We start from the raw sequence: 12,947 nt of genomic DNA on the forward strand, positions 1-12,947 counted from the left end.
GCGTTTCACGTATCCGCGAAGGTCCAATTATCCGCCGAATCGACTCGGTAACCGCGGTAACCCCATTCATATTCGCTACCTCATTGAATTTAGGATGTGATGCCTTTTACGGTCATTTCTATTTAAAAGGTTATTTTATTTATGTTGTTTTAAAATTAATGACAAAATTGCCAATTGTACCTTGTGTTTTACAATAAGCTTGGTTCCTTTTGCGGTTGTTAACATTGGATTATTAACATAATTGGCGAAAATTTGTACGTTCGTGTCGGTGTTTGTAAGTAAAATAGCTTGCTTTCAGAGACTATTATGAGTGGTCTATTTTGGCTTCTTGTGGCAAGTACACTTTTGTACGGATATCTCACATAGTCAGTTGTGGTAGTTCTAATAAATAGGGGATAGGTTTATAACTGTACATGTTATGGATGGGATTCAATTCGATTCCTGGTAAAGAATAAACATATCATGAAATCATAGAAATAGGGATTAGACCCCTAATCACTCCAAGAACCAGACTTCATCAAGCACACAATGAGCTATCGTCAGCACAGAACAACTGGCAAACCGACCACACAGTTATTAGAATGGCCTTAAACCGGTACAAGTATACACATGGACGGCACACGGTGGCTATACCACGTGATACTGTCAATTATCTACTCGTTAGGGCTGATCGATCCTCGTCGTGTGTTGAAGACTCGTAAGTCAGCCGTCTAATGTGTCAGGCCAGGTCAGTGGTATGGCCCAGATCTGGCCATTAATAAATTAAGACCTGATGGGAGATACGCTTGAGCTATGTTTTGTTTGCCTCCTTGAATATTTTAGTTGGTTACTAATTAGCGGGTGAGGAGTTTAAGTATTGGTACTAAGGACTGTTTTAGTTTAACGGTTGTGAGTGCTTCCCTTTATTAGTTTATTTTAGGAATATGTGTGCATCATGTCTTTTCTCTTGCGAAGTGGTGGACAGATCAGAATTATTGAGATGTTAAATATATGACACCGGAGTCTCTCTCTTGTCTCTTTGAAATACATTGTATCATCAATAATGTATCTATAAACTCCAACAAATACAATGGACGTGTTATACCATGGTATAGCCATGTCTAAAGAGTATGTCTAAAGAGTATTGCATACGGTATTTGAAAATAAAGAAGGTGCGATCATCACTAACCTTTTGTTTCAAGAACGACAAATCTCTGACTGGAATAGTTCTCCTGGTGATTTTGATCTCCGTCTGCAGCACTTCCATGGTGGATATCTCTTGGAAGCCATGGTCTTGTAGCGCCAAACATGTTCGCTGGACTTGCTCGATGCATGGAGAGAATGAGCAGAATCTTCCACCTGGAATTAAGAAATACATTATGTAAAAGAAACCATTTCAAATGTTCCATTTAACTTTAAATATATTCCAATGACCTCATAACGGTTCATATTCAATTGTGCATCGTAGATGTAAGATAACAATGACGAAGTTCCATCGTACGCTACACTATCGGACATCTTCGTATTGTGTTAACTCGAATCAGAATAGTAGTACTCGATAATGTCCAGAGGGATTCCTCGGTGCCCGTCAGGACCCGTTCGGGCTTATAACAATGTTTGAAACCGAGCAGGGGCGATCGACCTCGCTATTACACAACTCAAACAAAACCAAGACGACTTAGTCTTACCACTTCATAATGCGCGCGCACGTAAAAAAGATCCAGACATAACAAAATGTCGACAGATGTTTTCATTCCCATGTGATAGATACGAGATGACCGGACCAAGAGCAAGATAATGTACCCTTTTTGTTACCGCGATACCGTTTTGAAATTTTTACAAGTTCAAAATGCTCAGGAAGAGACACATCCGTCTTTTATGTGGCCCGCTTGTTCTTATCTGTCAAATCTTATCGACCAATAAGGACAGGAGACGTCACTCACTCTGCCAATCTGAGCGGCGCGGGCGCTTCACCGCGGGGGGTGAATTTAAAATTGTTCTATTTTTTTAAATGTGTATCGCGTGCTTGGATGGCATAGCAGTCCTGTGCTCTATTAACATAATGGAGTTTGAGACGCTTAGTTGTGTGTAATGAAGCCATTATGGAGGATAATCTTCGAGCCTTGACACACTACGCGGCAGAATGTGGATTTGAAAAATGGCAATCGTTATTTCACATTGCTAATATGGGTCTAGGATATCTGTTCTGTTCGTATGGCAAAGCATCACGTAATTTAGGATATAAAACGAAAGAAATAAAACGTTGCGAAAATAAACTCTAAAAGTAACAATCAGTTAAAAATAAGATCTGCCACACGTCATAACACTGATAAAATCTCATATTCTACATTTTAGGTTCTTAAGTTCAAAAATTTTGTCCCAGTCAGCAAACTGTCACTGCAAAGGTTCCTAACAGAGGTCGTATAGGTGGTGAAATATGTAATACACTATCTTAATGCATCGCGAGTCACGTACTCGGTTCGAATCGACTCGACTCGATTCGATAGCGCGAGGGCCGAGTATCGAGTTATCTTAGTTACATGATTCCAAGTGTTCAATTAAAGTTAATTAATCACTGATGACGATTTGATTAGTTGTTTGTAGATAAATGAAGCCTGTTTATCTTATTAGTATTTAGTGAGCATTTGAAAGTTAATGTCTTCTAAGATTTCGTTGGCAGGGTTGACAAGCCTTTAGTTTTGTCGTGGGAAACGTTTAGTATTGATGCCAGATTTATTTGAAAATTTGTTTTATCGCGTTAACCTTTGTTCTCCTCCTATAGTAGATTTACTGTTCACTGAACTTCATGCAAAAAGGCTCAATTGCTTTTTGTGTTTGGTAAACTGTGTTTAGTTTGATCTGGAAAGGTCGGACAGACAGATATTAGAAGTTTATTATGTACTTAGAATTAGAATAAATTCTTTAAGGATCTTTTTGAAAATATCGCAAGGAACTCACATTTTTGCATTACAAAATACACCACGTTTAACAAAAAATAATTGTGTCGGCAAAGAATCAATCGATATACCTTCATCGAAATGGAACAAAACAGTATTAAGTATGTTAATCAATTCACCTTAAGCAGAAATACAATATGACACACACAATCGATGTTTCAACCAAAATGAACATCTACATATGTAAACACAAACACTAAGGCACAGCTCAGTCCAAACACGGTACAAACAGCCATACACCAGGTTTGCGCCGGTCTATGTACGGTACCAAGGCAAAGGGTGAAGTGAACAGCCGTTAGTCATCCTCAGCAGCGCTTGCGCACTCGTGGGTCAGGGCACAGGAATGCCGCCTAATTGACAGATTACCCAGGACGGGCTTGTCACTGCAGCTTAATATAACTCGCTAGCTTTAGTAATTGTTTAACAATTTAGAATTTTGGTCACAATTTTCGTGGTGTAACGGATTTTAGAGTGACATTGATTGCGGGTTTGGGCAATTTAGTTGGGTCTTAAATCATTTTATATTTGATTTAGCAAGTAGATAAGGACGTGTTGATATGCTTTATTGGAGTCAAAGGGGAACTTTGGAATATATATTTTGATACTGAAGCAATTCGCGATATTAATAATTTTCTGGTAATTGAAATTTGATCAACTTCGAAGAAGTAGATTAGTTTCAAGACCATTTGGATAATGGACTTTGCTGAGCTAGCAATAAATGTCCAAATACCTACATATTTAGCTCACCTTATTGTTTCATGAAAACAGTTTTAGTGTACAGAGACATTATTTATATTCAAGAATACTGTAAAAAAATGCCAACCCTACTAACAACCCTATGCAACAAATAATTGCTTAAGCATTTAAGAGCTAAATTCGGATAAAGATATTTAAAATAGGACCTACTAAAACAATGTAGAGCCCTTAGGTCAAGATACAGCAATGTCGCCTAATTGATAAATCGGTGAGGCGGGCTAGCTATGTCACTGTGGCTTAGTAACGACCCTTTTGTTATCCAACTAATTGCTGCCCTGAGGCGATTTTAACTAGATGCAAATGATTATGAAATCTTATCCTATATTAATGAACGATTGCTGATTGCCTTTGCAGATTTTGTCAAGGCTTTTAATTTCTTTGGTAACGTTAATTAGATTAGTGATATACTTATTGTAATCGAATCGATAATGTAACTGATATCGAGGCGACAGAGACCTCTATAGTAAGGTGTATTGAAAACTAAGGGTCACGATGTGATTTATTTATGTACATTCAAACAATAATGAAAACGCTATCTTCTCTATGTTAAGGATCGATTTTCTAGAAGATTATCGTCATGCCTTTTATTCCCGAAGGGGTAGACAGAGATGCACATAATGGTACTGTACATTTTTTTTTCTCAATGTAGAGCCCTTTTACAATTTATTTTGTGAGTCCCATGTATATGCCTATTACCATATTATTATACCTACGGAGCACATTTCCAGACTCCGTGCTACTACTGAAATATTTTTGAAAAACTGAAAAACCCCAGTTTGCCCGACCCGGGAATCGAACCCCAAACCGCTTGCACTTGCGACCGCGGTCAGCGAGGCAGCAAAGAAAGAATTCAAAATATGTTGTTTGATGCAACTAAACAAAGAATGCTATAGGCGTTACTGGAAATGTATTACTAGTTTACCAACGAGAATAATCACCTCATAGTATAAGTACAAAGTCGCTTTCTTTGTCCCCATGTCCCGTTTTTATGCTTAATTCTTTGAAACGACCCAACGGATTTTCACCATTACCATTGCATCCAAGTGAAGCTGGGGCGGGTTGCTAGTCAAGAAATGAAAATGAGAACTAATTCAAATGATCGACGAAAACAAAGTAGTAATAAAGACGGTTAAAAGACTGTGACAATAATTATGTTGATGATAGAATAGAACCTAAACATCCAAAGAGAATATTGTAGTGTATAATTTGTGGCGTCGTAAATACAGTGCCTAGAGATGTGAACCGATCTAAATGTCAAGCGTTGGAAGTGCAGCTATCGACGTATCGACACTAGTCTAATCCTGGCAGACTGCAACAATATGCGTTACGTAACAAGGGCTTTGTGCTCTAAGTACCCCTCTATTGACTTACTTTAGAGATGGGAGTACTTTTGTGATGTCGATAGATTTATGATGAAATGTCATGTTTGTTATCCTTAGAAGGATCGAAGAGCATAGTTATGGCGTATATGTATCTTTTTGCTATCAATATTACGAGTCCCTTCGTGTGGTGTTTGAGTTTCTAAAAGTGGTATATTTATTTTTGAAAGATGAGAAAAATTATGTATTTTCCAAAACGACTATAAATTATAGGATTTTGGCTATATAAATATTATGTAGTAGTTAGCTTACATCAGACAAAGAACAAGTTTCAATTTATCGATACGGTCACCACGTCACTACCCCAGCCAATGTAAAGCAACACATCACAATAGCCCCGCGTCGCGTCACTAACAATACTGGACAAGCCATTGATGTATTAGTAAAGATAACGCGGTGAAATCACATGTGTAGTCTGCGCGTACGCAGCGTAATGAGGTCGGCTCGCAATCCACTCGTGCGCATACCGTATTGTTCTTTCAATGATCCGATTGGAATTAAGCTACGTCGATACTTCATTGCTTTGTTGGGTAATGGTGATTTGTGGTTACATTTTTATGTAACTTTTGGTGGACAAAAGAAGTGAAACGTTTGAGAATTGTTGGTAAAAGTAAACATTTTTAGGAACATGGAATGTTATATTTTGGTGGTTTTGTTTGTAAAATAAGTAAGCTCAACTAATCTAATTCATAATTTACGAATGTTAGTTCTTCTGTTTTTCGGTCCAGCGGATGCCGTTAAAATATTGCAGTGTCATGAAATTGTGTCGGAAGGTACTATTGAACTATGAGTCATTTATCAACCTCATTTGTATGTGCACCATAGAAGTACATATTTTTCCAGTATTTCGTATATAGGCAAGGTGTTTCGCCCGCGTGCGGCATGGGGCGTCGTCGTCGGGGTGGCCCGCGCATGCGTCGGCCCCGCCCCCGCCCGAGGCTGCGCTCGCGCCGACAACTCGTACTATTATCAACATACCACCTATAAACCCAATGTTGTAATTTAATGTAAACAATCATGGGAAGTGGAGAGGATTGTTCTGTCATGTTTGTTTGCGATGTGATATTCATTTATTCGCAATATTGTACGATAAAGCTGTAAAGGCTTGCCTAGCTTTGAGGTTAAGTTGTAATAACAGTAATGGTAATGAAACACGTATGTTAAATTATAGTTCGGGATTCGTATTATTATGGCTGAATGATGGTGATTACAACAAGTATATTTTCACAACTACATAGCCATCGTATCGATGAATCATCACTTGATAGGTCAAGCCTCGGCAGAACTTCTAACCATTGAATTAAACAAAATATAATTTACATTTTAAACATGAATGCCACGAAGGCACCTGATTGCGGATAGTGAAATTCCGAGTACGATGCGTTCAATTAATTTAAAAAACATTCGTTAATTTTATTAATGCTCGCCAGCCTAAATCTACGATCACTGGAAGATGTGATCGCGAACGCCTTCTCATTTTCGAAATTAGCAAATGAATAAAAAACAAAATGTTGGTAACCGCCAACAGAGTGGACAAGATAAAGAAATATACGGAGAGGTGCCTGCGTTCGAGGGTCCAGATAACACCATTAACGCCGGGGAGGCTGGCGAGCAAAACAATAGAAAGGGACGCTAATACTGCTTCATTTCCGAAAAAGTTAAAAATAATTAAATGCATATCGCAAATTAAACTCTACTTAAAGGACAGTAAGGTTCAGAACTGAAAGCAGTTGCAAATGACATAAGTCACGAAGTAGTTAAAGAAAACGATGATACAATTGGAGGAGCAAAAGGGACAATACACGATGGTATTGATAGCGAAATGAGTGGAGTAAGTTTTTCTCAGCCACCCAGCCAGCAACATAATTAATGATGTTCGTGTTGGAGACGAATTTATAAATTGGCTTTATTCCGTTTTTAACAAAGGGTGGGACATGTGTGATAGGACTGATAGCTAATCTACGAGAATGCGACATAATTAGCGAATCGTTTTCAGAATTAATGTGTGATAATATTTGCCTGTAACATCCTTCTGGAATTTGATACAGAGTAATTTGTAAATGAACATAAATCTCAGGTAGATAACAATCAGTAACTAGGAGAAGTAGCTGCAACACTTTGTGAGGACCGCAACGTTATTGATGGTATTAAACGAATAGAAGATTTCAATTGTGGAACGGTGAAATATGATGAAACTGTTGAGCTTAAAGGTGCTTGCAACATTTAAAGAGAAATTATAAATACAAAACAAGGTTTCACTCAGTAACTTAGTTTTACAATATGAAATGCTAAGTGCAATGCAATTGTACGATGGTGGATAAGAAAATAAGTTCCTAACAGAATTCATGCAAGACTATAATAGAATTCCAATTTGATATCAAGGCAATAACATCTTGACTGTATTAATTCCTTGGGTCGCTTCTCTAATATTGTTTTTATGCAGTTTTTAGTTTCAATATATCCGAGTATAGGACCATTGGTAGTTGGTACATTATTTGTATCAGTATCATCATTGAAATTAATTTCTGTAACATGCACTATGTCACCAACTTCATCAAAAGCCTCCTTAAAATCTTTATCCATGTTAAAGCCATTTTCTTTTATTCCCCGATCAGCATTACAGATAAAGTTACCGTCTGTCAGTTTAACTTGTACTTAATAGCAAACACAATCAGCAGCAACAATCCAAGAGATGTAACACAAAATATTGTTATTATCTTAACCGCCTTCAAATTCCATTCTCAGCAATAAATAAAAGAAAGCGCAATCTGGCTCGTAAATGTGAGAGAGCATTATTTGTTTCGCATATAATAATGGCATATTTAGTGGGCGATATCAGTTAATACGGAGAGGCTGGCATAAATCGGCGCGCGCGCAATCTAACATCGCGGCGGTCCCTCGCCCCGCCCCCCGCGAGTAACTCACTGCTATCTGCCCCGAATATTGTTAATCAGTGTATCATTAGCTCGCGAGTACGACACACACTGTCCGATTCTCTACATGGTATTCATTGGTCATATTTATTTTCGATGTGATTGTGTTTAATGCCTGTTTAGGTATCCTGGCTATTTCATCAAACAATTGATGGGAATCAGCTGCTGAAGAATTCAAATAATCTACCTATCTGAGTCTTGCAGACATTATAGTACATCCTAGTATAACTTCCTTTACTTGCTAAGCCCAAATATTAAGTTTTATGTTTTTGGTAGACATGATTCCATTAAAAAACCCTATAGAATTTGCAGAGAATAATTGCATTTAAAAGATTTATTTCCATACGCTTAATCTATGAACAACACGATAAATAGATAAACCTATTATGCGCGTAGTAAACGATTCAAACAAAACAATCTAAACTAGTATCTGAAAAAGCATTTATAAATGTCGTAATTCGCACTAAAATTCAGTTCGTATGTATCTGCGATGGCTTGGCTGGCGCGCGATAGCCGCATAGCGCACAGCCGCGATATAGATAAAGCTAACGGGGAGGCGCTGCTATAAATACTTAAAACGAACCAAACGTTAACTCTGTCCCACTCATGTAGCCCTGGTACCTACAGATAAATTTCTGCTCAAGATTTTTTGCAGAAACTTTAGAAAAAGTGATTAATAAAGGAGTGTCAACACTTGAACCGTTGTGTTTCGCCTCGTGAGTGAGGTTACCGAAGGCCTCTCTCCCCAATCCCCAAATCCCGAAGCCTCAATCCCTAACCCTCCAAAAGGCCGGTAACTCCAGTAGTGTTATGGGAGTCCATTGTCGGCGCCGACTGTTTACCACCAGGTAATACCAGGTGATCCAAAAATGTTATGTAATGTTTTGCTAAGTAACCAACAGTCAAGAAATGTTACCAGCAAATATTCTAGAACCTTCAATGGTTTATTACGGATCCTGTCATAATAACAATGCTTGTCAAACCAATTGATAATATAAAATATGGAACAATTAGTTTATACCTGCCCCACAATGTCCATTGCAACCGATTTCGTGTCACTGATTTCATTGTATGTAAATATCCGTAATCTAATTAACCTCTAGCGACAAAACAAATAATTAATCCTTACTCAAGTGTCAAAGTTAAGATACAGCTCAAACTAGGACACCTGTTTACCATATCTGCGACAAATCGCATACCAGGGCTTCGAACACTCCGAACTAATTTCATATCTATACATAATCTATACATTTATACATAATAATAAATAGTAAAAAAGTGTGTCTGTACACTAACAATAAAAATAGGGTGATAAGGCAACAGTAAGAGAAAAAAAACTGTATGTATGGTAGGTTTGCACACACTAATCCCCGGAACCAATGGACATATTTTAATGTAAGTTTTTTGCTTGTGTAGCTTGTAAACCTGGAGAATATAAGTGGTATATATTTTTTATACTGGACTAATCATTGTCAAAATTGTCTAACTGGACCGAAAAGCGCACTCTACTCATGAATAAGAGTCCCGCTATGACTTGAAACTAGTAGAGCTTTTCTCAATCATTTACGTGAACAAACTATTATATATTTTTAATAAATTTAGTATGTCCCACCATAGTTATTATACAAAAAAGGTCTAAAATCCCAATTCCCAGTCAAAGTCACAGGAAGAAGTTAGTTAGAAATAATGCTTCAAAATGGTGGTCATAAATGCCAAAGGTGGTTGGCGGTCACTTCTCGTCCCGCCCACTATAGCAATAAAGTATTTTACAAGTGATACAAGAACGGTAATCGAACGCCGGATCTCCCGTTGCCTTAACCTTATAAATACTGCGCTATTTATTTCTGGAAATCTATATTCTCTCATCAATTGTTTTTGAATGTTCTTCTGGGAAGGTTTTGTGTTTTCAGGTGTGTGTTGGGTGGTGTTGTTTTGATATTTGGTATGATATTACTAATGCATCAGATTTGGAGGGTTTAAAATTAAGTAATGAGAAGAAAATTTTCGCTTCGGTAGAATAATAAGAAAAATAAGAAAAAGACTGCACGGTTGGTGCGGTGGCTGGGCAACTGGCTGCCGCGCAACGGGTAGCGGGTTCGATTCCCGCACGGAGCAACTCTTTGTGTGATCCACAAATTGTTGTTTCGGGTCTGGGTGTCATGTGCATGTGAACTTGTATGTTTGTAAACGCACCCACGACACAGGAGAAAATCCTAGTGTAACGTTTTTTTTTAAAAAAAAAAAAAAAAAAAAAAAATGAATGTATAGCAGATTATTTTGGGGAGGGTTTTAGTGCTTTCATATAAATGTTTTTTAAACATAATACTACGCTAACGTCACTCTTAATGGCACATGACTTCTTAATGGTTTGGTAATTTGTATAAACTTTAAAGGACTTAATATCACCTGTAGTTTAATTAGCTCAATACATGAGTAGGAACGGGGTGGTTTTTAGTCAGTAAGAGTTTGATAGTCCCTCTCGCCTCATTCAAGGCGGGAGAAGTCATTGGATGATTTTCGCCCCTCAAAAAAAGGTTAATTTTAGAAATTCCTCCTAATTCAAAATCAACTACCCAATTTAAAGAACCAATAGAACACAGCCTTCTAAGTCCATACTGAAATTCAACGATATATCAAGGTGCGCGTACGCAATGTACGGTAGCGACCAGGCGACAAGGCGACAACGCGACAGCGCGCCCGTGTCGCGTGTCGCAGCGACATGTCGCTACCTTATACGCAATGAATGGAGAATGTGCGTGCACTTAAACGGAGTTAGGTGATGTAATTAGAAAAGATGCGTTTTGTTTTTATATTTTTACAAGAGTAAATAGGATGATTTGCAATTTTGCACTCTATGTTAATTGATTTATGATTTATTTTTGGTTAAAGGCATACTTTTTAAAAAAGTGCTAAAATTTTTTACAATAAAATCTTAAGTTAGCATTTCCAAGAACATCTTAAAGTGACTAACGATTGTGTAACAGGGCATTAGAAACCACAATTTAAAATGTAGATAAATTTTATAAAAATCACCTGTAAATGGGCTTGTTGTATAAATCAAGGTTAATGTGTCAGTTACAATAAATCTAAAGTGTAATAAATATTAAATAGACCATTAGGAGACACGGTCTCTGAACAAATTACCACAACGAGCATGGACGCGAATACTTCCATAGTAAAAACATCAACGCGCACGCTACGTAATATCCACTGGCAGAACTTTTAAAACAAAACTTTCAAGCGCGTTGAAGTCTTTTCTGCAAGCTTTATTCAATCAAATTTAAACTTAAATTATTCTCATTTAAAATATAGTTGAGGTTGAGGTTCCTATGAAAACTTGTAATAAAATAAGTATTATTTTGTTATTGGGTTGCATTAATTACGTTACAAAATCTAGCATTCATTAATGCAAACCAAACTGGGTTTAATTATGCAAATATTAATAAAACCTCACTTGCATATATTTTCTAACCCTTCCACATACATAGGATAATCTATAAACTTCCATTAAATCATTTAAGGACGTGCCAAAGCCTCGCCTCACTTAGCGACCGATAAGGGAATAAAACTCATTCACACGTTCGTCAACTTAATAGATGCCTTATTAAAAACGCACCGCACGATTTGAATCGATTCACTTTACTCGCCCCGCGAATCGATTTATTCACCGATGTTCTCGATTCAAATTAATAATGGCAGCTGCGTTTACGCGCCAAGTACGTTACGTTTCATTTAAATTCCAAATTCGAATATTGAAATTTATTCGTGTACCGGTAAACTATGGCAACTTTACCGGGCCCTTGGCAACTTTACCATACTATAGGTATTCGGTATAAACTCATTTATCTTAAAATCTACCCACTAGAATTCTGTTTTGTAATAGAAGTATTTTTTAGACATTAAAAGGAAATATTTACTATATTTTGCGTAGACGTAAGACTGCTATTATGCCAGTAATGGCCGTCACAATGTATGCGTGAAAATGAGCTAAAAGTTAGTTGTTCCTAAATTGTGCTTACAGAGCCTTAACTATTTGTCACAGGTGAGTGAAATTTTGATCTTGTATGTATATTATAGTTGGGATTTCTGTTGTAATGTCAGCAATTGCTTTTTCTTTAATTTATTGATAAATAATCGCTTCGGTAATGTTGACACAGGTTAGGTAAAGTTGCCACGGCCTGCTTTGTGGCAACTTTACCTACAGTTAGGGTTGGCAATAAATGTTTTTTTCTTGTTTGTGTGTATGTAACCATTTTCGAATACCTAAATTTCACAGCATAATAGTGAATATCCTGGATGATAAGATATAATGTATTTAATAATACCTTTTGTTTTACAGCCAAAATGGCTCCCATGAAACAAAACCGCAGAAAACTCGGAGCTAGACAATATAAAAATTATACGGAAGTGATGTTATAATTAGCTATGGAGATAGTGAAGTCATAAAATTAAAAAGTCAAGGATTAAACATTATTTTGTAGCCTTTTTTACAATTTTAAACATAAATACTTAAAATTTTAGAACTTAATTTAGTTTAAAAGGGAATAATATTTATGTTAGAAATTTGTGCGTTTTTTTACTTTAGGTTTAAGGTTTATTAATTTTTTTTTAAATATACATGTCATAAAAATGTTCCTCCTTTTTTGACAACCCCGAGCGTAACAAATTATTTGTATGTAAATTACGATGAAACCCGTGGCAACTTTCCCTAATGTCTGTGTAGCCGTTATCTTTATAGATTTCCTCATATTGTTTGCATTATAATACGAAGAGGTCCTAGATGAAGCCCTCTGTACCTCAACAACTCTTTAATATGCAATACACGATGAATACGGCGCGTAGGTAAAGTTGCCAAAAATTTGGTATCTTTACCCATGTTGTTTTTTCTTTACTACGGCTAAAATAAGTGTTTGTATTTAATGACGATTACGGTAAAGTGAGCC

At 36.9% G+C, this 12,947-nt stretch overlaps 1 protein-coding gene across 1 annotated transcript in view; it reads right to left on the reverse strand.

Moving 5' to 3' along the window:
* The window catches only part of LOC118278204 (tRNA (adenine(58)-N(1))-methyltransferase catalytic subunit TRMT61A), a 69,070-nt gene that overhangs the window by 35,889 nt on the left and 20,234 nt on the right, over window positions 1-12,947 (reverse strand). Inside the window, exon 5 of the mRNA XM_050700191.1 lies at window positions 1,169-1,338. Within this exon, the coding sequence (XP_050556148.1) occupies window positions 1,169-1,338 (170 nt within the window). The remainder of the gene's footprint in view (window positions 1-1,168; window positions 1,339-12,947) is intronic.

This window comes from Spodoptera frugiperda, chromosome 18 (genome assembly GCF_023101765.2).
Source record: "Spodoptera frugiperda isolate SF20-4 chromosome 18, AGI-APGP_CSIRO_Sfru_2.0, whole genome shotgun sequence".
NCBI lineage: Eukaryota > Metazoa > Arthropoda > Insecta > Lepidoptera > Noctuidae > Spodoptera > Spodoptera frugiperda.